Source organism: Herpailurus yagouaroundi, unplaced genomic scaffold, assembly GCF_014898765.1.
Source record: "Herpailurus yagouaroundi ecotype Mexico unplaced genomic scaffold, PumYag 191, whole genome shotgun sequence".
In the NCBI taxonomy this organism is placed as follows: domain Eukaryota; kingdom Metazoa; phylum Chordata; class Mammalia; order Carnivora; family Felidae; genus Herpailurus; species Herpailurus yagouaroundi.
The window spans coordinates 9,979,753-10,007,216 of NW_024412422.1; the positions used below are offsets into that span (position 1 = coordinate 9,979,753).

At 58.9% G+C, this 27,464-nt stretch overlaps 2 protein-coding genes across 2 annotated transcripts in view; one reads left to right on the forward strand and one right to left on the reverse strand.

Annotated features, from left to right (window-relative positions):
• Window positions 1–18,947, forward strand: part of RASAL1 (RAS protein activator like 1) — a 30,721-nt gene extending 11,774 nt beyond the window's left edge. Inside the window, exons 7-23 of the mRNA XM_040443820.1 lie at window positions 1,666–1,795; window positions 3,855–3,936; window positions 4,017–4,148; window positions 5,813–5,901; window positions 6,595–6,712; window positions 6,835–6,988; window positions 7,361–7,425; window positions 7,709–7,821; window positions 8,779–8,971; window positions 11,992–12,129; window positions 12,957–13,098; window positions 14,261–14,433; window positions 15,373–15,510; window positions 15,605–15,740; window positions 16,525–16,645; window positions 17,507–17,583; window positions 17,844–18,947. Of these exons, the coding sequence (XP_040299754.1) occupies window positions 1,666–1,795; window positions 3,855–3,936; window positions 4,017–4,148; window positions 5,813–5,901; window positions 6,595–6,712; window positions 6,835–6,988; window positions 7,361–7,425; window positions 7,709–7,821; window positions 8,779–8,971; window positions 11,992–12,129; window positions 12,957–13,098; window positions 14,261–14,433; window positions 15,373–15,510; window positions 15,605–15,740; window positions 16,525–16,645; window positions 17,507–17,583; window positions 17,844–17,983 (2,141 nt within the window). The 3' untranslated portion in view covers window positions 17,984–18,947. The remainder of the gene's footprint in view (window positions 1–1,665; window positions 1,796–3,854; window positions 3,937–4,016; window positions 4,149–5,812; window positions 5,902–6,594; window positions 6,713–6,834; window positions 6,989–7,360; window positions 7,426–7,708; window positions 7,822–8,778; window positions 8,972–11,991; window positions 12,130–12,956; window positions 13,099–14,260; window positions 14,434–15,372; window positions 15,511–15,604; window positions 15,741–16,524; window positions 16,646–17,506; window positions 17,584–17,843) is intronic.
• A 635-nt stretch (window positions 18,948–19,582) lies between these two features.
• The window catches only part of DTX1 (deltex E3 ubiquitin ligase 1), a 33,537-nt gene continuing 25,655 nt past the window's right edge, over window positions 19,583–27,464 (reverse strand). The window contains exons 5-11 of the mRNA XM_040443467.1: window positions 23,386–23,447; window positions 22,850–23,011; window positions 22,521–22,582; window positions 21,871–22,029; window positions 21,633–21,794; window positions 21,447–21,536; window positions 19,583–20,806 (exon numbers count right to left, since the gene is read on the reverse strand). Of these exons, the coding sequence (XP_040299401.1) occupies window positions 20,582–20,806; window positions 21,447–21,536; window positions 21,633–21,794; window positions 21,871–22,029; window positions 22,521–22,582; window positions 22,850–23,011; window positions 23,386–23,447 (922 nt within the window). The 3' untranslated portion in view covers window positions 19,583–20,581. The remainder of the gene's footprint in view (window positions 20,807–21,446; window positions 21,537–21,632; window positions 21,795–21,870; window positions 22,030–22,520; window positions 22,583–22,849; window positions 23,012–23,385; window positions 23,448–27,464) is intronic.

The following is a 27,464-nucleotide window of genomic DNA, read 5'->3' on the forward strand; positions in this document are numbered from 1 at the left end:
GCTTGCTTGGGTCTCTCTCTCTCTCTCTCTCTCTCTCTCTCCCTCTGTCCTTCTCCCCCACTTGTGCTCTCTCTCTCTTTCACTCTAAAATAAAATAAAAACACAATAGCAACAATGAAGAGGAATAAAATATTTAAATAAATAAAAAAGGCAATCACCAGAAAGGGCCAGCAATAATCATAATAAATGAAAGCAATCCATTAAAAAGATAGGGACACCTGGGTGGCTCAGTCGGTTGAGTGTCTGGCTTTTGATTTTGGCTCAGGTCACGATCTCGCTGTTTGTGAGATTGAGCCCCACGTTGGGCTCTGTGCTGCTTCTGCAGAGCCTGCTTGGGATTCTCATTCTCTCTCTCTCTCTCTCTGCCCCTTGCCTGCTTGTGCTCTCTCTCTCAAAATAAATAAAATAAACATTTAAAAAAATTGATTGGAAAAGAACTAGATCAAAGTTTTGGAGATAAGGAGTAGTCATTGAAATTTAAAACTGAGCGGCCGAGTTCAACAACAGAGCCAGAGCTGAAGAGAGAATTAGTGAGCTGGAAGAGAGATCTGAAGAAATGATTGAGACGTTAGCCCAGGGAAACAAGAAGGAAAATATAAAAGAGAAGCTTAGAGACCTAGAAAATTGTGGACAAGGTCTGACGTCCATTTTAAGAAGTCCTATGACGGGGCGCCTGGGTGGCGCAGTCGGTTAAGCGTCCGACTTCAGCCAGGTCACGATCTCACGGTCCGTGAGTTTGAGCCCCGCGTCGGGCTCTGGGCTGATGGCTCAGAGCCTGGAGCCTGTTTCCGATTCTGTGTCTCCCTCTCTCTCTGCCCCTCCCCCGTTCATGCTCTGTCTCTCTCCGTCCCAAAAATAAATAAACGTTGAAAAAAAAATTAAAAAAAAAAAAAAAAACTAAAGAGAAAAGGTAGCCCATTTACACAAGATCAGTTGTCAGGCTGAAATGACTTCCCAATAACTACAAGGGAAGGTAGAAGTCGGTAGCTGATCTCTTCAAAGCGTTGAGAGAGAAGACAGACAGGGAGGGAGGTTGAAACTGACTTGACTGATTCCGGCAGGGAGTCGCCTGGACGGGGGCTGAGAGGTAGGAATGCCCAAGAGTTTTTGGAGGGGAGAGTATGTTGGGATTAAATGACGGAGGCTTTCGTATACCAGGGTGAAGAGTGTGATAGTACATGGTTAATGGCATTGAACTTTACTGTTCGCATTCAAATCCTAGCTCTGTCCCTTACCAGTTGTGAGATCATGGGCAAAGCTCTTCGTTCACTGTGCCTCACTTTCCTTCTCTGGAAGTGTGGATAATTACAGTACCTACATCAGAAGGCGAACATGAGAAGCCTATGGCTTAATATATATTTCATGAGGTTTTTTTTAATGTTTTTTTTTTGAGAGACAGAGACAGAGAGCAAGATGGGGAGCAACAGAGAGAGAGAGAGGGAGACACAGAATGCAAAGCAGGCTCTAGGCTCCGAGCCGTCAGCACAGAGCCCAGTGTGGGGCTCGAACTCATGAACCGCGAGATCATGACCTGAGCCAAAGTCGGACGCTTAACCGACTGAGCCACCCAGGCGCCCCTATGTTTCATGTTAATTGAATTTTTAAGTTAATACAGTGTCAGAACCTGGCAGGTGGTTAATAAATGTTAGCGCCTGTGCCCTCCAGGAATTGACAGCTGGATCAACCTGAGCCGTGTGGACCCGGACGCAGAGGTGCAGGGTGAGGTCTGCTTGGATGTGCAGATGCTGGAGAATGCGCGGGGCCGTTGTCTTCGATGTCACGTGCTTCAGGCCAGGTACGGTCGTGATAGGGGATGGGGTGGGACTGGTCTGAGAGTGAGCAAGAATTTGCCGGAGATTCCCCCCAGCCGTCTTGGCTTTTGAGACCACCTCACTCCTGGGGTACTTCTGGGCTCACGACCAGGATCCCTTGTGGGCAGACAGCCCCAGGGTCGCCAGGTTGGCAAGTTCCTGGGGTCAGAGCACAAGCAAAATCCTTGCTGGGTCTCCAGCGACTAGCAACCAAAGGCCAGGTACTCAGGCTGGCCAGGGTGTACGTTAATAGGATTGTAAGTGATACATACCCAATTCATACCAGCTTAAGCAGGTTGGTTTGTATTAATGACGTGCGGCTTCAGGCGTGTCTGGATCCAGGTGCTCAAACAGTGACAACAGGAATCTACAGACAGCGATTTCTCGGCTATCTTTTGTGTTAGCTTCGTTCTCAGGGAGTCTCTCTCCAGGTGTGGGCGAGCAAAGATGATGCCAGCAAGTCCCAGGGCCTCCTACCAGTTTGGCAGGTCCAACTGACTTTCTCCTGTCATTTCCAGCCGATGTCCTGGGACTGATTTTTATTGGCCCAAATCTGGGGCACGTACCTATCTCTGAACCAAGGGCATGGACTCTGACTGGTCACGCCTGAGTCCCGCACCCATCCCTGGAGTGGAGAGGTCAGCCTACCTAACTGATGTGAGCTGGGAGCGAGAGAGGGGAGGTCCTGTCGCAAAGAAACAGGAGACAGAAGGCAGATGTGGGACCGGCGAAACCCACAGATGACTGTCCGGGGGCACCAGCTCATGGGATGGCCATCCTCCCTCCTGCCTGTTTGTCACCCTGCAGTCCCTTCTCTCTCCCTCAGCTCCCCCATCATTTGCTTCCTTAAATGCTACCATCCCCTTTCCCCTCTCATCTCCCATCTTGCCTTTCTGCCTTGTTTTCATATCTTATTCCCACAACCCTCCCTCTTGGACCGCTCCTCGCTCAGGTCGGGGACGATCTCTATTTCTAGTTTGCTGTGTGACCTTGAAGCCTCTTCTTGCCCTCTCTGTGCCTCTCCCACCACCTCCAGATTTCTGTCTCCAGCTGGGGCTCCCTGGGTCTGGATGGAGTACCAGGGTGGCAGAGGACAGACAAGAGGGCTGGACATGGGACAGGGGCTCCTCATCTGCTTTGTGCTAGTGGCCTCCTCCCCAGCCACAAGGCTGTGCAGGATCCTTGCGAGCAGGAGAGGGACTGATTGCTGTCGCTTAGCAACTGGGCCGGCTCCTAGGAGACCAAGGAAGGCTCTGGATGCCAAGCAGGGGTGGGAAAGGAGCAGCAGGAAGAAACAAGCAGCCCCTGGTGGGGGCTGTCACTGGATTTGGGGGACCTCAGGAAGGAGGGGTTGGGGCAGCTGACGGAGGTGAGACTTTGGGGTTGTCATGGCAACCAGAGCCTGGAGATCCTTGCCCCATGCCTTTTCTTGGGTCCTAGGCAAGGCGTGGGTATGAATCTTTGTTGAATGAATGAATGAATGAATGAGTGAGTGAATGAATGAATGGGCTGAGCACTCACGTCCTGCCAGCTGCTATGCGAAGCCTTTTATACACTCAGGTCATTTAGACCTTGGCCCTCTGAGGTTGGTCTATCATTATTTCCATTTTCTAGATGAAGAGACTGTGAGGTTCAGGGAGGTGAAGTGACTTTTCTCAGTGTCACCCAGCCAATGAATGGCGGAGCCAGGCTTTGAACCCTGGCATCCAGTCTCCTATCCAGGGGCTCCAGGGAAACTGAGGCTCCCTTCCCACTTCCCATGACGTTTTCACCTCCTGGGCTTTGTGGTTCAGGACGCGGCCTTTTGGTGCCTCCATTTCCTCATCTGGAAAATAGGGGCGCAGGGTAGCCCTGGTCAACAGAAGGGTTTGGAAGGGCAGGATGGGGGGTGTTCCTTGCTGGGTCCCTACAAGGGAGCAGTTCATCGCCTTGCAAGCCAGAGGCATTTGAATGGTCTACCCTGAGCCCCTTTTCCAAGGTCCAGCCTGGGTGTTTGTCCTTGAGGGTCCTGCGGCCCTCACCCCTTTCCTCATTTGTCTCCAGGGACCTGGCCCCCCGAGATATCACCGGCACCTCTGACCCGTTTGCACGTGTGTTCTGGGGCAGTCAGAGCTTGGAGACTTCAGTGAGTGGTGGTGGGGGTCCAGGGAGGGGCGGGCCTCAAGATGGGCCCTCCTCAGCCCTCCCTCACTCCCCCTCCCCCAGACCATTAAGAAGACCCGCTTCCCACACTGGGATGAGGTGCTGGAACTTCAGGAGATGCCAGGTGCCCCGGCCCCGCTGCGGGTGGAGCTCTGGGACTGGGACATGGTGGGCAAGAACGACTTCTTGGGCATGGTAAGCAGCACCCCCCCCCACCCCCCGACACCCTGGCTTCCCTCTGCCTCCAAGACGGAAGGGGAGGGGAAGGGGCTGCGCATTCTGGGATCTGGAAGGATAGATGTGAAAGCTGTCTCGACCGGCTCCTTGGCCAGGCCCGAGCGGTGGAGTCCCAGCTCCCCATCGTACAGGTGAGGAGACTGAGGCTCTCCGAGGGGCAAGAACCTGCCCAAGGTCACGGGGCAGGCCCAGATTCTCATTCTAGGGTGAGAGTACCCAGGATGACTGCGTGCTAAGTAAGTACTTCCCCAGCATAATCTAATTTCTGTACCGGTAGCGGCCACCCTATGAGGTGGGGACTCTTGTCTCCATTTCATAGATGGGGAAACCGAGGGTCATTCAGAGAAGTTGAGTGGCTTTCCCCAGGCCATATGACTAAGAAGTGGCAGAGCCAGGACCTGAGTTCAGGTTTCTCTGACACCACACTCTCAGCCCTTAACCCCTACCCCTGGAGGCCCTGGGCTCAAGGTCTTTCTCTTGGAGCCTCAGTTTGCGCATCTGTAAAATGAGCGTGGTTGTCCCTGCCTCTCGGTGGTAGTGCGGATACGGTCCGGGCTGACAGTTTTTCAAAGGAGACGAGATTAGAGCTAGTTACAGGGAGGCTTGGTTGCACACAGCCTTGGAGGGGGGAATGTCAACGGTGCAGCTGCTTTGGAAAAGAGTCTGGCCGTTCCTCAAACGGTTAAAGACAGTTGTCACATGCCCCGGCGGTTCCACTTCTAGGTACGCGCCAAAGGGCAATGCACGCATTTGTCCACACAAAAGCTTGCTAATGACAACCAAGTGTGGAAGCAAAACCCAAATGTCCATCCCCAGGTGAATGAATAAATCCAACGTGGTGTATCTTACGAGGGACTAGGGCTCAGCCATAAAAAGGAACGGCACACTGGCCCCTGCGACCTCGTGGATGAATCTTGAAAACATGCTAAGGGGAAGAAGCCAGGCCAATAAACCCACAGAATTCTATGATTTCATTTCTGTGAGCTGTCCGGAGGAGGAGACGGTGGAAAGACAGAAAGTCTTTGTGGTTACGGAGCCGGGGCTGGGGTGGGAGCTGGGGAGGGACATCTAAGCCTATGGGTACAGGCTTTGCGGGGGGTGGGGGGGGTGGCTGATAGAAAATGTTCTGAAATTAGTGGCGATGGTTGCACAGCTCCGTGAGTGGACCGACAACTTGTATGGGATGCAAATTATATCTTTATAATATTTTAAGAGAGAGGGGGTGGGGCTCGGGGGGCCTCCCGGGCTGTCTTTAAGCCTCTTGGCAGATGTGATTTGTGTCCCCAGACAGAGTGGAAAAGGCTCTCTGTCCAGATATGTTGCCTCCGGCAGCTGTGTGACCTCGGGCGAGTCGCCCCGTCTCTCCAAGCCTCAGTTTCCCCAACTGTAAATTAAGTGTCCCGTGGAAGCCCTCAGGGTCCTGGCAGGAGCTGATGATTTGGGACTGGGGGAGGGAGTGTGGCTGCCGTTGCGCTGATAGGGTATGGTGGGGGAGAGGAGGTGGCCCCTGCCAGGCTGTGCCTCCCCTCCTTGGGTGGGCAGCCCGAGCCCTTCTAGGGCTGGGTGGGGCCTGGACCTCGGTGGGCAGGGCTCAGCTGAAGGTCTGTGTGTCCCCCCTGCAGGTGGAGTTTCCCCCACCGGTCCTGCAGCAGAACCCTCCCCGTGGCTGGTTCCGTCTCCTGCCCTTCCCCAGAGCCGAGGAGGATTCTGGGTAAATGTAGGCTGAGCTCGTGTTGAGTGCTGTCTTCAGCTTGCGGGCACGTCCTCACGGGTGCCCCGGTCAGCCCACAAGCCGTCACCACGTCCCTTCGTTCACCCATTTAACAAGTGTCTGTCTCGCAATGCGTGTTTCGTATGTGCAGATGGGTTCACCGTATACCCATCCACGTGTTTGCGTGTGAACGTGTCAGTCCCCACCAGTCGATGTGCGCTCGGAGCCCTGGGTCCCTCCACACCTGTCCACATCTTCTGTTCTTGTACACTGTGGACTGGCCACACTGTTTTTATTTGCATTTATTTAAAAAATTTTTAAGTGTATTTATTTATTTTGAGGTGGGGAGGCGGGGGGAGGAGGGGCAGGGGGAGAGGGAGAGTCCCAAGCAGGCTGGTCAGCGCAGAGCCTGAAACGGGGGTGGGGCTGGTCCAAACTCACGAACCCATGAGCTCATGACCTGAGCCGAACGCAAGGGTCAGGTGCTCAACCCACTGAGCCACCAGGTGCCCCGTGACTGTACCCGTCCCTTCCTGTCTCTCCGTGTCAGTATCGGTTCGCACCTGCCCACATCTGCCTTGTTTGGCTAACGTCCATGCTCCTTATATCTGTGTTCACCCCTGCCTATCCTGGCCATCTGCCCCTGTGCACACCCGCCCGATGCTCTTACCCCTGTGGCCTGACCCCGGTCAGGGGGCAGCTGGGTGCCCTGCGGCTGAAGGTGCGCCTCATCGAGGACCGCATCCTGCCCTCCCACAACTACCGGCCACTCACGGAGCTGCTCACGGAGGCTGTGCGGGGCCCGGCAGAGGTGGGTGCCTCAGTCCCCCCGGGGCCTGGCACCAAGGCCTCTCCCTGCTTCAGAGATCCCTACCTGGGCTCTTTTGCCCTCGGGGCCCTGGGCCACCTCTCCTGCCTCCTGTCCCTGCCCAGGAGGATGCCGCTAGTCCCCTGGCCGTGCTGGAGGAGCTGACCTCAGGGGACTGCCGCCAGGACCTTGCCACCAACCTGGTGAAGCTCTTTCTTGGCCAGGGCCTGGCCGGGCCCTTTCTGGACTATCTCACTCGGCGCGAGGTGACCCGGACCAGTGAGTTGCCTGCATGAGCCCCAGATGTCACGCCTCAAGGAAGGGGCCGGCACAAGGTCTCTGAGGGAGAGACGGGGAGCCTCAGGCCAAGGTCAGGGGCTCCTATGTGTGTGGATGGGGGGGGGTCCCTACACTGTGCACCGCCAGCCAGTGGGACGCAGTCCCTGCTTCGGGCCCCGGTTTTGCCGCTCTTGAGCTGTGTGACCTTAGGCAGCTCATCTAACCACTCTGGGCCCCTCTACTGTGCATGGAGTTGATATTACAGCTCTCCTTGGTTCCTGAGGCGGGAACATCATGACTCCCTCCTTGGGTGGGCGGGGTGGGGTGGATCCAGCCCCCGATCCCAGCGGACACTTCCCTCTGCCCTCCCAGCCGACCCCAACACCCTCTTCCGCTCCAACTCCCTGGCATCCAAGTCAATGGAACAGTTTATGAAGGTGAGCAAGAGGCCAGGCGGGGCCCAGAGGCGGCTCCTTCCAGGGGACTCCTTTTCCAGTGCTTCCTGGGACCCCGGAGCTGGGTCGGCCGAGCTGGGGTGCTGGTGGCTGGTGCCTGGCCCTGCCCTGAGTCACACCTGGAGAGCGCCCCCCACCTGCGCTCTTGGGCCTGACTCAGTCTCCCTCTGAGCCTCTCCCCGTGTGCTGCCCCCCGCCCCTGGCTCATGGGCACGGCTTAGCCTCATCCTCAGCCCCTGCCCCACGCGGTGCCCCCTGCCCTCAGCTCGTGGGCATGCCTTACCTGCACGAGGTCTTGAAGCCCGTGATTAACCGCGTCTTTGAGGAGAAGAGATACATCGAGCTGGACCCTTGCAAGATAGACCTGGGTCGCACCAGGTGAGCGAAGCCCGAGGGGTGAACCGCGACCCTCTGACAGCCCCCTTGTCCGCCTGGGTCTGTGCCGACCGCCTCCCCCTCTCTCTGGCCCGGCCGCTGGGGAGCCCTGCATTCGGGCCGAGAGCCTCAGCCGTGAGCACCGAGCTCCTCCGGCTGGAAGGGGTAGTGGTCGCGGGCGGGCCTCCGAAGCTGAGCCCCCGGGTTCAGATCCCGGCTCTGAGGTGGGCGAGACGGACCCTACACCTGTGTGGGGACGAGAAGGAAGGGGATAAGTGCTGTCCCATCACCCCCTCGGCAAAAACAGCTGCCGAGAACCTACTAGGCGCCAGACCCTGGCTGAACGCTGATGCCCCGCGGGGAAGAAGTGGATGCAAGTCCGTCTTCTAGGGGGAGGTGCATAATCAACTAAAGAAGGTTATTGAAGGTGATCGGTGGAATGGAGGAAGACAGAGCAGGGGAGTGTCGTGGGAAGTGCCGGGAGCAGGGGAGAGGCTTGCAATATTCCCTAGGGTGGTCACAGGGAAAGCCTCACAGAGACGGGGACATTTCAGCAAAGACTGGCAGGAGGTGAGGGAGGGAGGCGTGCACAGATCCGGAGGGGGAGTATCCCGGGCAAGGGGAACAGCACGTGCAAAGGCCCTGAGGTGGGAGCGTGTGTCCGGCATGTCCACGCTGACAAGGCACCGAACCGGGGTGTGTGATGACGTGTGACGGGGAAGGGATGGCCTCTTTGAGGCGGGCACGCTGAAGCTAAACGTGTGCACAAGAGTGTCCCAGGCAGAGGGAACAGCAGGTACAAAGGCTCCGAGGCAGGACAAGAACGCGGGTGCGAATGGTGGGAGGGGAGGCTATGGGGGTGGGAGGGGAAGGAGGGTGCTCTGAGCTCGGTGGGGGCTGGCGGAGGGTTTTGAGTGGACAGATGCTGGGCTCTGAGGCACGGCCACTCTGTTTCCCCAGGAGAATCTCCTTCAAGGGCGCACCCTCCGAGGAGCATGTGAGGGAGGCCAGCCTGGGGCTGCTGACGGGCTACCTGGGGCCCATCGTGGATGCCATTGTGGGCTCTGTGGGGCGCTGCCCGCCTGCCATGCGCCTCGCCTTCAAGCAGCTGCACCAGCGCGTGCAAAAGCGCTTCCCCCAGGCGGAGCACGAGGTGGGCCACACGTTCCCAAGGAGCAGATGGGGAGACTGAGGCTGGCGAGGGGCAGTAGCTTGTCCAGGGGCGTACAGAGAGGCGGGGCAGAGGGGGGACACAATCTGGGTCTGTGGGTCTGGGATCCAGGGGCAGTAATAATGAAAATGATAATGATGATAATAATAATAATAATAATAATAATGGCAGCAGCGAATGCTGTATCTAGTCCTTACCCTGGGTGGGACCTCCTCTTCCTCTCGCATTACCTTACCTCACCTTCCCCTCCACCCTATGGGGTGAGTACCAGTATTCTCCCATTTTACAGAGGAGGAAACAGAGGCCCAGAGAGATTAAGTCAAACGGCTAGGAAGGGGTGTTGCTGGGATAGACACCCATCTAGGCATCTGGCTGCCGAATCTGCTCCAAGCCACCAAATAATAGAATCTGGCACAAAGTAAGTGCTTCTTAACTTCAGCTGTCAGAGAGAGAGAGAGAGGGCATGTCGGCACACAGTAGGTGCTTCGTAGCAGACGCCCCAAGTGGTCTAGAGATAAATCCCTGCGTGTGTTACTGCTTTGCCAATGTTAATATAAAAGTTGCGAGCGCTGCAGGCCTCAGGAAGGTGAGATCAATGAATGAAGCAGTCAAGGTGTGGGGCAGGCACTAGGGCGTCGTAGGGACTGTGGCAAACTGGAGCCCCCACAGCTTGTCTTAAGGGGGCAGCTGCAGAATTCAATCCCTTATTGCCAGGCGGGAATGGGGACCCGGCATGGCCAGCTCTTCAGAGTTTGCTTTCTTTCCTTTTTTCTTTTTTTTTTTTAAATGTCTATCTTATTTTTGAGACAGAGAGAGACAGAACACGAGCAGGGGAGGGGCAGAGAGAGAGAGGGAGGCCCAGGATCCAAAGCAGGCTCCAGGCTCCGAGCTGTCAGCACAGAGCCCAATGTGGGGCTCGAACCCCTGGATCGTGGGATCGTGACCTGAGCCAAAGTGAGCGCTCAACCGACTGAGCCACCCAGGCGCCCCAGGGGTTATCTTCTAAAGCCAACATTCTGGATTTTATGTGAGGTCGCTCATTTTTAGAACGTTGACTCCGGGGCGCCTGGGTGGCTCAGCCAGCTAAGCGTCTGACTTCGGCTCAGGTCATGATCTCGCGGTCCGTGAGTTCGAGCCCCGCGTCGGGCTCTGTGCTGACAGCTCGGAGCCTGGAGCCTGTTTCGGATTCTCTGTCTCCCTCTCTCTGACCCTCCCCAGTTCATGCTCTGTCTCTCCCTGTCTCAAAAATAAATAAACGTTAAAAAAAATTAAATAAAAAGATATCCCCCCCAAAAAATAAAATGTTGACTCCAGTTCACCTAAAAACAAGAACAACATGGCAAAACTTTGAGCCAGTTATTACGCGTTGGCAGCTGGCCTGGCCTGTGGGTTACCAGTTTGAGCTCCCCTGGTTTAATGGTCAGCGTGCCTCCCAAGGTGGCTGTTGGCCTCACTTACAAATGACATCAAATCAGGCCAGCTCTTAATGGAGCGCTGATGTACCGGAAATGTGGGCGGGGCGGGGGGTTCACTCTGCCGAATAATCTAAGACCTGCTAAATGTTGGAGATGTAACCCAGTCCCTAGAGCTTGAGTTAAGAGCCCTTGATTAAGCCATACTTCTCCCCACTCTCTGCTTACAGATGGGGAAGCTGAGGCCCAGAGAGGTTAAAGAGCCTTGGCCAAGGGTGGTGGACTCAAAGTTAGGCCTCTGGTCTCCCAGCGGGGGTCCCTCCCTTCTCCTCTCGGCCTCCACTGAGGAGTGAGCTCTCGGCCTCCAAACTGGGACGTCGCTTGATTTACGCCCCACTTTGCCAGGCTGTCGCCTGGACTGGAGGTGCTAAGTGGGACAGAGCTGTGACGGGGGGAGGGAAGGGGAGCGGGAGGCCAGACAGCCTGGCCCTTGTGGGGAACCCAGTATCGGTGACACCCAAGTGTCCCCCGGTCCTTAGCTCCCACGGAGGGGCGGAGGCCATGGCACGGAGCAGGGACTTCCTCAGGCCCATGAGGGTGGATGGGGTCATGGAAACCCAGGGGAACCCCTTTCTCTGCCACCCTGACACCCGTTCCACCTTCAGAAAGGAGGAAGTCAAAGAGCTGATCTCGAAGACTAAACTTACCCTGGAGTATGGCAGTTGAAGGGGTGGTGGCCTCGGGGGCAGCTCAGGGGTCCAGAGGAGCGGGGCTGGGGGCAGAGACCCCCCCTTCCGGGCAGTGTCAGACATCCAGCTTTAGGCAGGGTTCACCGTCAGCGCAGAGGAGACGGGGAGAGTATTGTCTCATGTGTGAATACAACCCCTAAATAAATACCGGAGCACATTTTTGGGCTAAATACAGCTGGGCAAGTGTGAAAGGTGGGTGGGGGGTGATCTGGGGAGAGCCAGAGGCACCCAGGATAAAGGCACACCCTCTGTCTGCTTTCCCTCCGCTGGGGAACCAGCTGGAGGAACCAGCCTTGTCTACGGGTGGGCCAGGCCCGGGACTCACACAGAGGGCCCAGCCAGACCGGGTTCTCTCCTGAGCCTCCGCTTCCTCATCCAGGAAATGGGGATAATATATTGCACCTACCCCCTAGGACTGTCGGTCGTTGGGATTAGTCCTGACACTCGGCACAGTACCGGGGGTCGAATGCCGGAGGGCGTGATGGAGAGCTGTGTGTTCAGATCCTGCCTGGGTTCAAATCTCGGCCCTGCCACTCCCAGCTGTGTGGCCTTGGGCAAGTCACTTGGAGTCTCTGAACGTCTGCTTCCTCATCCGTGAGCGGGGAATGATGAGGGTGCTTCCTTCACGGGGCTGGGCCCTTAGCACGGTGCTTGCAGTGGAGGATGGGTATTGTTCCTCTGCTTTCCAAGGGAGGAAGCTGAGGTCCAGAGAGAAAAGGCCGTCTTGGCGGACCAGTGTGATCTCCCGGCCCATCTCCCGTCCCACTTTCCCTTGCCTCAGTTTCCCCATCTGGGATGTGGGTTTCGGGGGGCTCTTGTCACCTGCGGCTCCTCTTGGCAGGATGCGAAGTACCTGGCCATAAGTGGCTTTCTCTTCCTGCGATTCTTCGCCCCTGCTATCCTTACCCCGAAGCTGTTTGACCTCCGGGACCAGCATGCGGATCCCCAGACCAGCCGCTCCCTGCTACTTCTTGCCAAGGTGCCGGAAAGGGAGTCCCACAGCCTGGGTGTTCTTAGCCAGGGAAAAGCACAGGAACGGAGCCGGAAGGCCAAACCTGCTGAAATGGTTTGAGACCCAGAGAAACCTGTCTGAAACACCCATTAGCCTTCCATCCTGAGTGTGAAGGCGTTCATTCCATTATCCAACTTCTTCTCTTGAAACGAAAATTCTGCCCTTTCAGGAGGAAAGTGGGAAGCAGGCTAGTCGTCCTATGCACCTTAGTATGAATTAGGCCATCATTTGCGAAGTGGCCATGTTTTCAAGTTCTTTTCCTTTTTGGGTTTTTTGAAAGCTCTTATTCATTTAAGCAATCTCCACAGCCAACAGGGGGCTCGAACTCACAACCCCAAGATGAAGAGTCGTGCCCTTTTTTTTTTTTTCCTTAGAGAGAGAGGGAGAAAGCACGAGTGGGGGAGGGGCAAAGGGAAAGGGAGAGAGAGAATCTCAAACAGTCTCCACGCCCCGTGCAGAGCCTGATGCAGGGCTTGATCTCACGCTTTCCTGACTGAGCGAGCCAGGAGCCCCAGATTTTGAGGTTCTGATGGGCTCCAAAGTGTGCATGATAGGGGTCAGGCGGTCCTGGGCAGGGGAACTGAGCTCCGGACGGAACAGTGTAAGGGTGCTGGGCGTGCGTATCTGTCCCCAGGGAGGGGTAGATATGACTCAAAGCAGGTGCTGCCATGAGTCTCCTTTCACTGAGCACTGATCTGGGAGTTAGGGCTTGGGCGCTCTGTTCTGGGGCCACGGAAGGCCCTTCCCCCTGAAGTGACCTTGGCGCCCTGGCGTCCCCTGCTTCTTTGTGCCAGGCTGTGCAGAGCATCGGAAACCTGGGCCAGCAGCTGGGCCAGGGCAAGGAATTATGGATGGCCCCCCTGCACCCCTTCCTGCTGCAGAGCATCTCACGTGTGAGAGACTTCCTGGACCAGCTGGTGGATGTGGACGGGGAGGGTGAGTCCCTGTGTTTCTGCCACATCTGGCCTGTCACTCTACTTGGCCCTTGGGACCCGCCCTTGCTCCACCCCTGCCCGCCCTGGCACTGAGACTGCGGACCGGTGGGTCAGCTCGTCAGTCAGCTAACACTCCCTGGCCCATTCTGTGCCAGGTCCCAGAGATGAACAGAGCTCAGGCCCCGTCCTCCAGGCCACCGCGGCCAGTGTGGTGGGTGGATACCATCACGTGGTGTCGCGCAACCAAAAAATATCTGTTAAGTGCTTACTGGACGCCGTTCCAGGTGCTGGGGAAACGGCAGTGAACGAGACGAGAGATTCTTGCTCTCGTGGAAGTTTTATTCTAACGGGGACCACAGAATTTGAGTTAGCAAATAACATAGTGTGTGGGGGAGTAAGTAGAGAAGACAAAGGAGGGGAGGAAATGTTGGGGTGGGGGGTGGCGGGTGAACTTTTAGGTAGGATGACCAGAAGTGGCCCCACTAGGGTACTATTAGAGCAAAGACCCGAAGGAAGACCGAGGGCAAGCCATGAAGATCCCCGGGAAGAGTATTCCAGGCTGGGAACCGCATGTGCAAAGGCCCTGAGGTGGGGGACAGAGAGCAACAGTGAGGAGCCAATGTAGAGGAATGAATGAGGGGGAGCAAAGGAGAGGTGGGGGGGGGTGGATTGTGTGTGGCTTCAGAAGCAGCTGGAAGGATTTGGGCCTCGATGTGGGGTGAAATGGGGCATGGGACACGTTTCGGCACAAGAGTTGGGGATAAGTCTGTATCACAACGTGGGGCCCACGTCAAGAGACAGTTGGTTGTGAGTCACACAGGTGCACCGTGTCAGAAGGCGGAGCCCTGGTTGTGACATAGCAGGGTTCTTGTGTCTGGGCTCCCCAGGCGGCTAGATCCTGGGCCCTCCCTGGACTGACTTCGTAAGACATGCCCCCCACCCTCCCACCCCACCCCCACCCCCGCTGGCGGCCTGCCCCACTGTCTGTGGGGCTCCAGGGGAGGGCTTCTCCAGGTCGACTTTGTGCTCCCCGCCCCACCTTCAGTGACACCCCTCCTCCCGTTCATCCCCCTGCCTCCCGGGGGGAGCAGAGAATCCTGCTCCTGGGCGCACTGGCAGGGCAGGATACGAGGGGTTCACTGTCCCCCCTCCCCGTTTCCCAGAGGCTGGGGGCCCAGCCAGGGCCCTGGTGGCCCCCTCGGTGATTGTTCGTGAAGGTTACCTGCTGAAGCGCAAGGAGGAGCCCGCCAGCCTGGCCCCACGCTTTGCCTTCAAGAAGCGTTACTTCTGGCTCAGCGGGGAGACTCTCTCCTACTCCAGGAATCCTGAGTGGCAGGTGGGGCCCCAGCCCACAGTGGAGGGGTCTTTGTAGGCAGGGGGAAACTGAGGCCCAGGAACGGGGCAAAGACTTAGCAGGTCAAGCTCTCAGGCCAGGCTCTGCTCACGCCTTTGGGCCAGCGTGGGCCCAGGACAGGCACAGGCCTGTACCTGCACACGCTCCCCATCAGACGTGGACACGCATGGGACACGGACCACGCTTAACCGCCCTGAGATGTTCCCGCCCAGAGGCACATGCCTGGCCGTGTAGGCACACACGGGCCGACATTCGTTCACTCAGCCACTCATCAAACATTTACTGAGCGCCTGCTGTATACCACACAGCGTTCCAGGCACTGAAGTACAGCAGTACACAAGGCCCAACGTCCCTGGTCTCACGGGGTTGCCATTCAAGTCCAGCACCAGCTCGAGCCCGTGCTGGGACGCGTTTCTTGTCCGCACGCCCATAAATGATGGCGAACGCTGGAGAGGGTGCACAAGCGTATCCTTCCTACTTTGTCCGCAAAGCATGGATTCCAGAGTTCAAATGCCTGGTTCCCAATTCTGCCTCCACTGGCTGAGTGGCCTGGGGAGGGCCAAGTGACCTCATCTGCACACAGGCTCAGCCTCAGACATTGGTGGGAGTTGACAGGCTGGAGTGCGGGAGGCACGCCCCAGCTGCTGTGCGGGTGGTTGCTCTGACGTCTGGTGATGATGAGAACTGATGCCCGGCGAGGTGGTGGCTTACCTAGAGAGTGATGGGGCAGGGCTGGGGGGGGACTCGCGGCACAAGAGCGCGGACACACACGCACAGATCGCAGATCACAGAGACGCAGGCTTGAGTGTCCCCCCCCCCCCCCGTCCCCGTCCCCATTCCCTGATGCACGCCCCCAAAGGAAAGCTGCCCCTGGGCCCCCCGCACCCCGGCCCACCCTGCAGCCACAGCCCTGTCTCCCAGATGCGCTTCTCCATCCCGGTGTCGCACATCCGCGCCGTGGAGCGCGTGGACGAGGGCGCCTTTCAGCTGCCGCACGTGATGCAGGTGATGGCGCAGGACGGCGCCGGGGCACTGCGGACCACCTACCTCCAGTGCAAGGTGAGGCACCGCAAGGATGCGGACGGAGGGCGTCCCTTGGGTCCCCCTCCACCCCTGCCCCCCCCCCCCCCCCCGCCGCCCCGACTCCCTGCAGAATGTGAACGAGCTCAACCAGTGGCTGTCGGCCCTGCGCAAGGCCAGCGCCCCCAACCCGGACAAGCTGGCCGCCTGCCACCCGGGTGCCTTCCGCAGCTCGCGCTGGACCTGCTGCCTGCAGGCCGAGCGCTCAGGTGAGGGGGCGGGGCGGGGTCAGGTTCCGCCCTCCCCAGCTGTCAATCAGCGGGTGCCCCGCCCCGCCCCCCCCACGGCGGGTTACTTAACCTTTCTGTGCGCCTCGCTCTCCTCCAGCGGGGAACAGTGCCTGCCTCCTAGGGTTGTTGTGCGGACTGAGTGTGTGTTCTCAGCACTTAGAACGCCGACCGGCACCTAGGGCGCATGGCGTGTGAGAGATTTTGTAAAGCACCTTCTATGGGCCCAGATCCGGTGGTCGAGGCTCGCTCTCAATGAAGACCGATGGATAACCAGACAAGTGTCCCACGGTCTTATAAGTACCAAAATGAGGCTTTTGAGGCTCCAGAGACTGCCTCTGAGCCGGCCGCAGGGTTGGAGATCAAGGAGGGCTTCCTGGAGGAGGTGCTGTTGAGACATGACCTGAGAAGAGTAGGCGATAAGCAGTGAGGGTGGAGAGACTGGGATGGGGCCAGGAAGGGTCGTAGGCAGAGTAAAGCGCCTGAGCAAAGGCCTGGAGGGGGCGCGGGGAGGGCTGAAGGGTCGAGAAGGGCCTGTGTGGCTGGAGCCGGGCCTGCGGGAGGAGGCTGGAGGGAGGGGACGCTCCTGCTCTGCTGAGCCAGGGCGGTGGTGGGGGGGGGGGGGGAGGCAGTGGGGCTTGAAGGCAGTAGGAGGCGGGAAGAGTGATTTTAGACGCAGAAGGGTCTGTGCTTGGCGACCCTCTGCCACGGGGGGCTCCCGGAGGGGCGGCGGGAGGCAGTGCTGACGGCACCGTGTTCCCCTCAGCTGCCGGCTGCAGCCGCACGCACTCGGCCGTCACCCTGGGGGACTGGAGTGACCCGCTGGATCCCGACGCTGAGATCCAGATGGTGTACCGGCAGCTGCTCCTGGGGCGGGACCAGCTCAGGTGGGCGCCCCCACCCATTCCGCTTCCCCCGCGGTGACCAGTCAGGCCAGCTCCGCGCCCCCCCCCCCCAACCCTCCCATGGCCTCCCCGGCTCATTTATTCATTCTTTCCCTGTGCATCTGCTGACTTCCTGGCCGGGCAGGGTGTGCGGGCCCCAGGCGAGGCGGGGAGGCGTCCTCAGGCTGGCCCTAGTGCAGAAGTGGGTCCGGGATCTTTTACCATCCCGGGCTCCTGGGACCCGGCCCAGACCGTGGATGTGCTCCTTTTCCCCCCTGGTTGGCATCACCACCGGTCAGTGGCAGAGATCTGCTCCAAGTCCTTAGACAGCGGGTTCTGAAGCTGGCCTGACCTGGGTTCAAAGTCTGAGCCAGTCGCTTACTGGCTGTGTGATCTTGGGCCCCTTGCTTACCCTCTCTGTACTTGTGTCTTTTCATCTGGGAGATAGGGACAGTCACAGCGCCTGCCTCTTGGACTTGTCCCGAGGGTCAAATGAGCTAATACAGGTGAAGTCTTTTTGTCGATGCCTGGTCGCAGTTAGCTTTCGGTAAAGGGTAACAGTTACTATGCTGTGCAGCCTTAGGCGAGTGCTCGACCTCTCTGTGTCTCAGTGGACTGTATAATGGAGCCAATAGTAAGTACCTACCGCAGATACATTTGTTGGGATCGTGAGGTGGTTAATACGCGGGAAGGGCTTCTAGTAGCGTCTGCACTCTGTCTTTGCTGTGATGACGACAATGGTCGCGGTGGTGGTGACGACCGGGAATCCTTAACGCCTCCTGCAGCCAGCAGAGAACCTCTGGGGTAGAGAACGAGATTGGGGATCAGGGACCAACCTTGTCTTTTCTCTCTTGCACCTTCCAGGATGAAATTCCAGGAGGATTTCAACATAGATACAAGCCCGGAGGCGGACACAATGAGGGCCTTGGGGGCCAAGGAAGGTAAGGGGTCAAGGGGCTCCCTTCTCTTTGCCTTCTCGGCCGCCTCCTACCACTTGTCAAGCACGCCCCTATTTCCTCCCCCCGCCCCCGCCGACTCCCCCTTTGCCGGTCCACCAGCAGGTGCGGTGAGTGGGGAGGACGGAGTGTGTGGGTTCTTGGGGGCACAAGGCCGGTCTGGAGCCTGAAAAGCCACGGGGACTGGGCTCCGGGAGCCTGCCCTGGCCCGGCTGAGCCCCCGTGGCCCCTTGTCTCCCTCCCAGGGGCCTGTCCTGAAGCCCTGGCCCGGCAGAGAGAGGCAGCTGGCCGCCTTCTGGAGGTGCTGGCAGATCTGGACAGAGCCCACGAGGAGCTCCAGCAGCGGGAGCAGCAGAAAGCGGCCCTGGGTCCCCTGGGGCACTGAGGAGATGCCAGAGCCAGCCTGGAAGGAGGAGGAAGGGGCCATCGGGCCCCTCCCAGGGCACCCCGGCCCCTCTCAGCTGCCCTGTACCTCGTCGATGCTGTGGCGCGGATGCTTCTGGAGATCTCCCAGTCTCTGTGCCCCAAGTCCAGAACCCCAGGCACGGAAGCCCTCTGGCAGGGGGCTGGCCTTGTACTGAATGAGTCTCAGTCTCTGGGCTGAGGCAGCTGGGAGTGGACGGGAGAGAAGGAGCCTGACTCATCCGGTTCGGCTGAAAGTCTCTGCTAAACCGGACCGGCCTCTACTCACACCGACAAGGCCATGGCCCCGAGCTGCTGGATACAGCCGGACGTGAATCCCTGATGCCCACGTGGCCTTGTTGCCCAGACAGGCACCAAAGAGGCTCAGCCCTTCCTGTTTTCACGTCTGCTGATCTGCGTCACCTCACTGATCCTCCTGAGCCCTGCCTTGGCCGAGAGTCCTAACCGCAAGCTTCCAGAATCGGGTTCCCTTAGGAATAATGGGGGCTGGGAGCCCAGTGCGCCAGACTCAGACCCCTGGAGCCTGGGATACCTTGGGCTAGGCTCTTGTCCCCTCTTTGAGCCTCAGTTCATGCTGTATAAAATAAGGAGGGAGTGTCTAGATGTGTGGCTGTCAAACTGGGTTCCCCGGAGGTGGCTCGGGAGCCAGGGAGGGGTTTCTCAGACTGTGATCCAAAGCTCATCCCCTAGGTTGTCTGCTAGCGATGCAGATGCTTGGACCCCACCAGCATCTGCTGAATGAGAATCTGAGGGAGTGTGGGTGCAGGGATCAGGATTTTTAACAAGTTTCCCAGGTGATACGGATGAACACAAGATTCGAAGATCATGGGGCCGGGAGATGTTGCATATTAGGGTTTGAAGTGAGATCTTGAGAATGAATCACAGAGGGTAAAATGAGAACACCCACTCTGGGAAAACCGGAAAGGCTTCCAAGGACTCATTTCTGGTTTTGTGTGACTAGAGGGTGGGACAGAAACCAAAGTATATATCTAGGGATAAGGGGGACCGGGAAAGATGCAGCGCTATCCCGAGAGTGGCCAGCAGGTGTCGCCCGGAGCCGCAGCAGCCGCCACAGCCACCCAGCATTCTGGGGACGTTGCTGAGGCTGATTGGAAGCGTGTTGGCAGATCCCGGGCTCTGTCTCTAGACAGAACCGGGCCCTCCTCCCTTAGGGCAGGGGCTGGGGCTCCAGGAGCCGATCACGATGTCGCCCAGCTCCTCCGTGTTTTCTCCGAGTCTCTCAGCCCCCCAGCCCAAGTCCCTCATTCCTAGTATTGTACCCGGGAGCTGCTGTGTGCATTGCCTTGGGCTGTGCTCGAGAGAAGAGCACGTTCCGCCCTGTCCTCTTGGGTACCCTCTGCCTCGGCCACCTTCACACCCGCTGCGTACCCGGGGACAAGAGAATTATGGAGACCCTCCAACCCCAGCTGCCCAAGACCGAGAGAGGCAGTGGTCCTGGGGTCATCGTTTCGTTGCAAGCTCCCCGGGAGGGTGGGCCAGAGGCCCCCCAGGAACAGAGCCACCCACCCAGCCCCCCGTCTCGGCAGGAAAGAAAACTGAGTGAGGAGGAGAAAGACCATTTATTTCTCCACCCACAGTGGGACGGGTAGGTTTTCCAAAGAGCAATCGCTGGCGTCCCTTTAAATCTTGGCTGACTTCCACCGCGGCAGCCAATCAACAGAGGCGGAGCTGGTGAGTTGCCTGGGCAACAGGCCCCTGGTTGGCCAAGACCATCGGCCACCCCACTGCCCACTCCCAAGAAAGGGAAATGAACTCGTTGCTGTCCGGTCTGCTTTTTTAGACCCGCTGGCCTAAGCTCGGCCTCATCCAGCCTTTGGATCTCGGCGTTGGGAGCGATTTGGCGGAGAGGACAGGATGGGGAGGAAAGAACAGTGCCTTTATCTGGGACAGACATAAGGCCTGGGGACGGGAGGGGAGAAGAAGGAGGTGAGAGTCCCAGAAGGATGAAGAGACACAAGCACAAAACAAGGTCCCTCTAGTCCCCCTCTCTCTGGCCTGCCCCTTTGCAAAACTGCTGACTAACCTGGGGTTCTACCCCCTGGGCCCACAAGTGCCCATCAGTGGGTAGCAGAGGGGGGCCCCTTTCCCCCAGGCGCTTGAGGTGAATCCCGCCTGCAGACAAGCCTACACAGATGTGATAGAGACGCGGGTGGGAGTCCACATGGAGTATCACAGGGGTCTTCTGTCTCTTTCCCCCCAGCCCGGGGGTAAGTAGAGGCACGTGGGTGTGCGTGCGTGTGTTCACCAGGACACGTGTGTTTGCGCGAGGGGGTGGGGCTCTGTCTTTTCCGTAGGGAGGTTACTGTGGTTCCGGTGTTCTCTGCGCCACCCTCTCAGGGAGCTGCGGGTCGGAGCCGGCTGGCCTGCCATCCTCCTCCCATCGTTCCAACCGCCATCCGCCAAATCCCCAGGACGCTTCTGGCTCCTTCCGCGGGCTCCTCCCCAGCCCTGAACCCGGGCCACCAGGACGCGCCTGGCAGAGGGAGGCAAGTGCCGGACCAGGGGCAAAGCAGGAGGGAAGGTGGGCCGCCCCCGGGCCTCAGGCCTTGGCTGCAGCCTCGGACACGCCCTGGGCTGTGAGCTCGGCCAGCACATTGTCTAGGTAGCTAGCGTCTGGGTAGCCGTGGCCCGTGAGGTTGGATCCAAACTCGGTCTTGTGGTGGATCTCGTTCCACACCACGGTGTCCGACTCGCCTGTGGTGTTGGACGTGCCGATGGTGAAGATGAGTCTCCGCTCCCAGGCGGTGATGAGCAGCCTCAACACCTGGGGGACAGGAGTGGGGACAGGAGGGGGGGTGAGCGGAGGGCGCGGGCAGCCCCGCCCCTGTGGCTGGAGCCCCTCCCGCCCAGCCTCCCTCCTTCCTTGGCGGAGCTGTGGCCCTCTCACTACCTGCTAAGCCCTGCGGCATTCCCACGGGCGCCCAGCCTGGCCGCTTCTTTCCCTAGAGGGGACCCCCCCCTCCCGCCCGCAGTGAGAGCTCTTTCCAGGCTATCTGCCCGTTTCATCTGGGTCTCCAACTGAAGGCCCTCGGCTGTGTTCACTTGACTACACAGCCATCTTGTGACTTCTTGGGCAATATTCAAAGGCCTGGGGATTTCACGTGAAAATCAGAATTTCTTGCTTCTCTTGAAAAACAAGGGAGGCAGACGATCCGTCGTGTACCAGCTGTGTGATCTTGGGCAAGTTACTTGCCCTTTCTGAGGCTAAGTTTCTTTCTCTGTAAAATGGGGTCAAGACCTTGACCTCCTCAAGCTGGAAATGAGCCCATGTGTGTGAAGCCACCTGGCGGGGCTGGACACGCACTAGGAGGTGATGGTCAGTGTCGTGCGGGCAGGAAACAGGGATTGGGGGTGAGGGGGGTCCCCAGCCTGCTCCCACACCCCCGCACCCTTCCAGCACCCACCTTCCGGCCCTTCTCGTTGTTGGGCAGGTAGCAGTGACGCGGGAAGCCTCTTGCGGTGAACTTCTTGCCTGGGTTGGGGTGCTCAGGGCCCTGTGGGGGGCGGGCAGCAGACGCTTGAGCCAGGACAGGTGTGGGGGACCCGTGCAGGGTTCCGAGGGGCGGGGGCCAGGGGCACGGGGGCCTCACCTGGATGCCTGTGGGGATGTCGTAGACGATGCGGATGGTCTGGGTGTCGGCGAAGCCAGGCAGCGAGTGCGGGATGAGGTGAAACTGCATCTTCCCGGGCGGCTGGGTGCCCGTCTTCTCTCCGTAGATGGCCTTGCACGTGGGGCACTGCAGGCTGCCGTCCTGGGGCAGGGGAGGCCGGCGGTGAGGCCCCACCCCGCGGCGTCCCGGCCCCGCCCCCTGCCCCCGCGCCGCCCACCTTGTTGCCGTTGGAGTACATGGCCACGAGGCACAGCAGGTGGTACATGTGGCCGCAGCGGCCCAGGCGGCCCACGAGCTCCGGTCGCACGCCCTTGTGCCGAAGCACGCCTTCGTAGCCGGATGCTGTGACCAGCCGCTCCATGCAGATGGTGCAGTCCTGACGGAGGGGGCGCAGAGGGGACACTGACGACGGGCCAGGGCACGACACCCTCGGGTCAGCGCTGCCCCTTGGCGGGAGCCAGGCCCCAGGCCACCAAGGGTGGCGGACGGCCCCCTCTCCGGTGCCCCCTTGTCAAAGGGAGGGAGAGAGAGGACACCCCCATACACTGGCGACACATGGCAGAGGTAGAGATGACCCCCCACCCCTCTCCAGGGGGATTAAGGCAAAACTTAGAACGTTGGGTGGAAAATATGGGTGCAAATAAGGTTCGAAAGCCGTCAACCATCCAAAGATCGGTAAATGTGATTCTATTAAACCTAAGCGTTTCTGTCCATCAGAAGACACTGTGAAAAAGGGAGAAGGCCAAGCCCAAACTGGGGGGGGGGGGGGGGGGACAGACTGTAACACACGGGGCCACGGCAGGAGAAGGGAGGTCAGGGGCTGGGCCCTCGGTCTGCCCAGGCCAGTACCCTCCGCTGGGGGCTCACCTCATCGGGAGGGTTCTTCACCTTCTGCATGTACCTTCGAACCACATCCTCGGGGTTCTTACCTGCAAGGACACAGCGGGCGGGCTGGAGGGTGCCCAGGGTCTCCACCCTGAGGGCTTGGCTCGGGCGGGGTGGGGGGGCACAGAGGGGTTGGCAGGAGTCACATGCCAGCGGCTGATGTAATCAGAGTTGGTGGCGGAGGGGGTCAGGGGCAAGGGAGCAGAGATCAGGAGACGGAGGTGGAGGCCTAAGTCCTAAGAACAGATGGGAGTTGAGGGGTCAGGGTCAAGGGTTAGTTAGTGGGGCCAGGGTCGGCGCGGAAGGCGTACTCTTCTTGAGGTGCTTCTTCTTGGTCTTGCGGCACACCCCGGGCACGCCGGGCACGGGCTTGACGTCGCTCTTGCTCACGGGCGGCGGGTGCAGGATGGGCTTGGGGGCCCGCGTCAGGCACACGGGCAGGCCGGCGGCACACAGCAGGATCCCGGTCATCCCTGGGGACGCGGCCGGGGTGGTCAGGGGGCGGGGCGTTCTCCCGGCCCCGCCCACCCAGCCCTCCCGCCAGCGGGAGGGCGCCGCAGGCCTTCCCCCAGGCTCCGCCCACCTGCTCCGCCCCGCCCCCCGCCCCGAACGTGGGGGGGGGCCCCCGGGTGTGTGGGCGGGGTGGCCCTGGGCCCCACCCCAGCTGGAAGCCGAGTGGAGCGCCTTCTGCGGGCCCCGCCTACCCCGGCGTCGCGGTCCAACGGTAGGGGGCGTTTCCTCTGGGCCCCGCCCACCAGCCTCGCCAAGGGGCGGGGCCACAGGGCAGACAGGTGGGGCTGCCTCCTCGTGCGCCCCGCCCTTCTGCCCCTCCGGGGCTGCATCTCACCTGCCAGGGCCGGATGGACGGGCCCCGTACCATTCAAGTTCTTCACCGGGAGCGCGGGGACCCTGAGGGGAGAAAAGAGGCCGCAGCTGGACTTCAGCCCCACACACCGGAAGATCCGAGGGCTCTGGTTTGGCTTCCGGACATACCTGCACCTCTGTGTCATTTAGAATATGACCGCCAGGGACATAGACATCCTTCTCTTATGGGGTGGGGTGTCATTGGGACCTCTGCCCCAGTTACAGTGGAATGAGTACTGACTCTTCCCTACTCCCTTGTGAGAGCTTGGGGGCCAACAGTTGCCTTCCACTGGCCGCTGTGCCTGAAACCCAACTCCTAGTGACCTAGCCATTCTAGCATTTCTCCAAGTTTCCTATATGGAGCACTAGTGCCTATAAAAGGTTCTGGGAAAGAAGGATTCAGGGAGCAAATGAGTTATGAAACACTTCACTGCCTCCTTGGAAATTCACAACATATATGAGCATCTTAAAGGCTCTGACAAGTCCTGCATAAGGAACTATGATTAGCAATGACGAATCCAGGTTTTCCAAAGACATTTCACACGGAACACTTTCGTCCCCCCTCTCGAAGATCTACTGATGACAGTTCCTGTAACTAAGGCACTGTCCCCTCCTCAGATGAAAAGCCCCCAAGAAAACATAGCCTGCCTCCCCTCTTCGCCTTCCCCCACCACAGAGCTCTCTGGCTTTTGAAATCAGCCAGAGCTGCTCTCATATCTCAGCTTAATAAGCACTAACCGTCTGGCTGACACGCAGCCCATCAGGCACCTCTCAGAAGCCCGTTTCCCATCTATAAAGCAGCACCTCGTGTTTGCCCTGAACCACCACCATCGCCCCGTTGACGTGCAGGCCTGGCTGAAGACTTCCACCTCCCCGCACCTCGGCCCACTGAGTCACGGGGTGTCTTCTCTTCACCTGGGAGAGGAAGCCGTGCAAGTGTTGCAGTGACGAGCCTGGGCGAGTCACTTCGCCTCTGTGGCCCTTGGTCTCCCTACCTGTAAAATGGGGATAACGATACCTCACCCCCAGGGCTGCTGGGAGGGCTGACTGAGAAGATCCGCGGTGACCTGGACCGTGTGCCTGCCTGCGTCTTCGTGACTTCAGTGCTTGGACACGCAGGTGAACTACTGTCTTGCCGCCGACGGGCACAAAACGCTGGATGGATGTCTTGATGGACAGGAGTGTTCTCAAAGGCCGGGACGCCAGAGGGGCCTGGGGGGTGTGCCAGGAAGGGACGGGGGCCGTGACAGCTGGGAAATTGCTGCGACAACCCCCTCTGCCTGGCTGCTCAGGTCTGAGCCTGGCCGGGGCTGCCTGGTCACCTGCCCCTGGCAGGCACAGAGGATACTAGGGAGCTGGCTGGGAAGCATCTTTTAGCAAATGGTATGCTTGGCAGGCTTGGGTGCAGCCACAGTGGATCCAGAAATGCACACGCATACACACACACATACACACACACACACAGACCACCCCAGAGGCATGCACACACACACCTCCACGCAGACACACAAGCACACGGACACATCCACACGCTAGGGAACACAGGCTTGGGGAGCAGATGTCAGGGTCCTCGAACACTATGGTGACCCAAGGCCACCGAACACCGCTCCTGCACGGGTGCTACTGGTGGGCGGGCACCGCGGGACCCCCAGCGCCTGGCCAATCGAGGGGTGTGTGGGGAAAGGTGCTGTGCCTCCGTTTCCCCACCTGTAATGGGCATAAAGCCTTGCGAGGGTCCAGTGAGGTAAAACACGCAAAGCTCATAGTTTGGGGGCAGGGCTGTGAGTGGAGGATGACTTTCTCCTTCTAGCAACCTGCTGGGAGCCCAGAGACGGGGCTGAGTTTCCATCCGACCCTCTCGGGGTCTGTCATAATCCTCCAGGACCTGCCTAAAGGGTATCACCTAATCTTACGCCTCCCCATACTCTTCCAGGAAAGCAAGGAGGCACGTACCTCAAGCTTCTCCTCTTCCCTGCCCTGTCCTTCAAAAGAGTTCTAGTGTAGACACTCTGTTAAGGTCTCGATATATTTAGGTCTCCCCGACCTCCTTCCTTCCCCTTCCATCTCACGGAAAAAAATCCTTTTCTCCAGGGCTATCCGTAAAACGGGGGGCACGGACAATACGTAGCGTGCAAAGCACTACTCCTCATGGCCCACCTGCGGCAGACATCACTAATCCATCACTGCACGCTCTCAAGCTGAGCAGAATCCTTCAGGTCAGGACGGCCCCTACCGATCAGTGAGGACAGTTCGCTACCCGAGGTTTACCTCACGCCCAATGTCTGGTCCAGCTCATGCCCCTGGTCTTGCTGAGTCTTTGGCCTGGGAGTTAGGGAGCGGGGGGCGGGGGGGGGTGCTCAGAAAGGGAAGGTTTTAAAAATCTCAGCTGCCCTACAATTCCTGACACCCCTTAAAAACCACAGGGCTCGATTTACAAAAATGAGACTTGTTCCCAAGAAGAAGGTTGTGAGTAGGCTGTGACGGTGGGGGCTGTTTTTTTATTTACTCATCAAGAGCTGGGGAACAGTCTCAAGGCAGCCCCCAGCCTCTCTTGACGTGCAGGCCCCCCTGAGAGAACCCAGGGTAGCAGGGTTCCCACGATGCCCGAGCGTGGGAGCCACCCGGGGCCTCCTTTTGATGTGGGGTGCGCTGCTTCCTCCCAGTCAGCAAGAACATCCTTCTGTCCTGGACAAGAGTCTGCTGCCCGCAGGCCTCCCGGAAGGGGGGTCGGCCCGCACGCTGCGCTCCACCCTCTCGGGGCCCAGCCTGGCAAAGGGTAGGAGGAAGCCATCAGCACCCCCTTGAGATCTGCTCTGACCAGGAGCCAGGCCTGGCCACCCCAGTGTGGAGAAGGGTCCCGCTGCCACGCTGGTTTCCCTGCTGTCACACCTACCTCTGCCTCAAGGCCTGTCCCTCCTCTGCCCTCAACCTCGTTTGGCTCCTACCTTGCTCAGAGAAGAATCCGATCCCCTTACCCTATGTGAGATAGCCGGTACCTAGCCCTTTGCCCCGGGCTCACCCCTCGCCCCTTCTCCCCCGGCCCCCCTGGTCTCCCTGCTGTTCCTCGAACACGCCAGCCATATTCCCACCCCAGGGCCTTTGCACCTGCTGAGCTCTCTCTCCCAGAATGCTCTTCCCTGGATGTCCTCAAGCCTTGATCCCTCACTTGACACAGGTTTCTGCTCGGATGTCACCTTGTCAGAGACCTGCCCTCCCATTTTACTCCAGAGAAACCTCTGTCTCGGCCATTACCTTATTGACTGATTGATTTAGCGCTAACCATGACCTGATTATAAAGTCTGATCTGACCAGGCCTTCCCTGCCTCTGTGACCTCGTCTCCTACCCCCTCCATCTCTCTCCCCCGGACACATCTGCCGTGGCTCTAACATAGTCTGAGCCTTCTGTCAAGGCCTTGGCACTTGCTGTGCTGTCTGCCCAAAGGCCTTCCCCCCCACCGATGCTGAATGGCTCACCTAGGTCCCTGCTGCAATGCCACCTCATGAGAGAGACCTTCCTAGGCCACCTGACTTCAACCCCAGGATACGGCACATAGCAGATGCTCCATAGAGCCCTGTTGCATGAAGGGAGGAGGGTGGGCTGAATTTTGTGGGAACGTCCTGCGCGGACGACTCATGTGTACGTGCTCAGGCACCTTCTCCCTGTGTGTTCTGTGCCCACGGGTGAAGTGAGCCTGGAAGCACATGTCCCAGAGGGACACCCTCTGTGGCCTCGAGTCCCCTGGAGGCTCTCTGCCAGCGCTCCTTTTAGAGTGAGCGTGCTCAGTGGGCACCCTGCACGACAGCACAAGCAAACCGACAGAGTCCCAGAAATGCTCCACATCCCACCCGAGGGCAGAGGTTCCCTGGCGCGGTTCCGGGGAACCCGGGCATTACACGGAACCGTCTTCCTGAGTGTGCCACGGACAGGCAGGCGGGGGGGGGGGGGGTTGTTCTCCATGGTCAAGAATTCCAGGTACTCACTATGTGCCCGGCATCATTGTCACACTTCACTTCCTCATCTAATTGTCCCCCAACGTCTGTGACGTCCCATCTAGAGAGAGG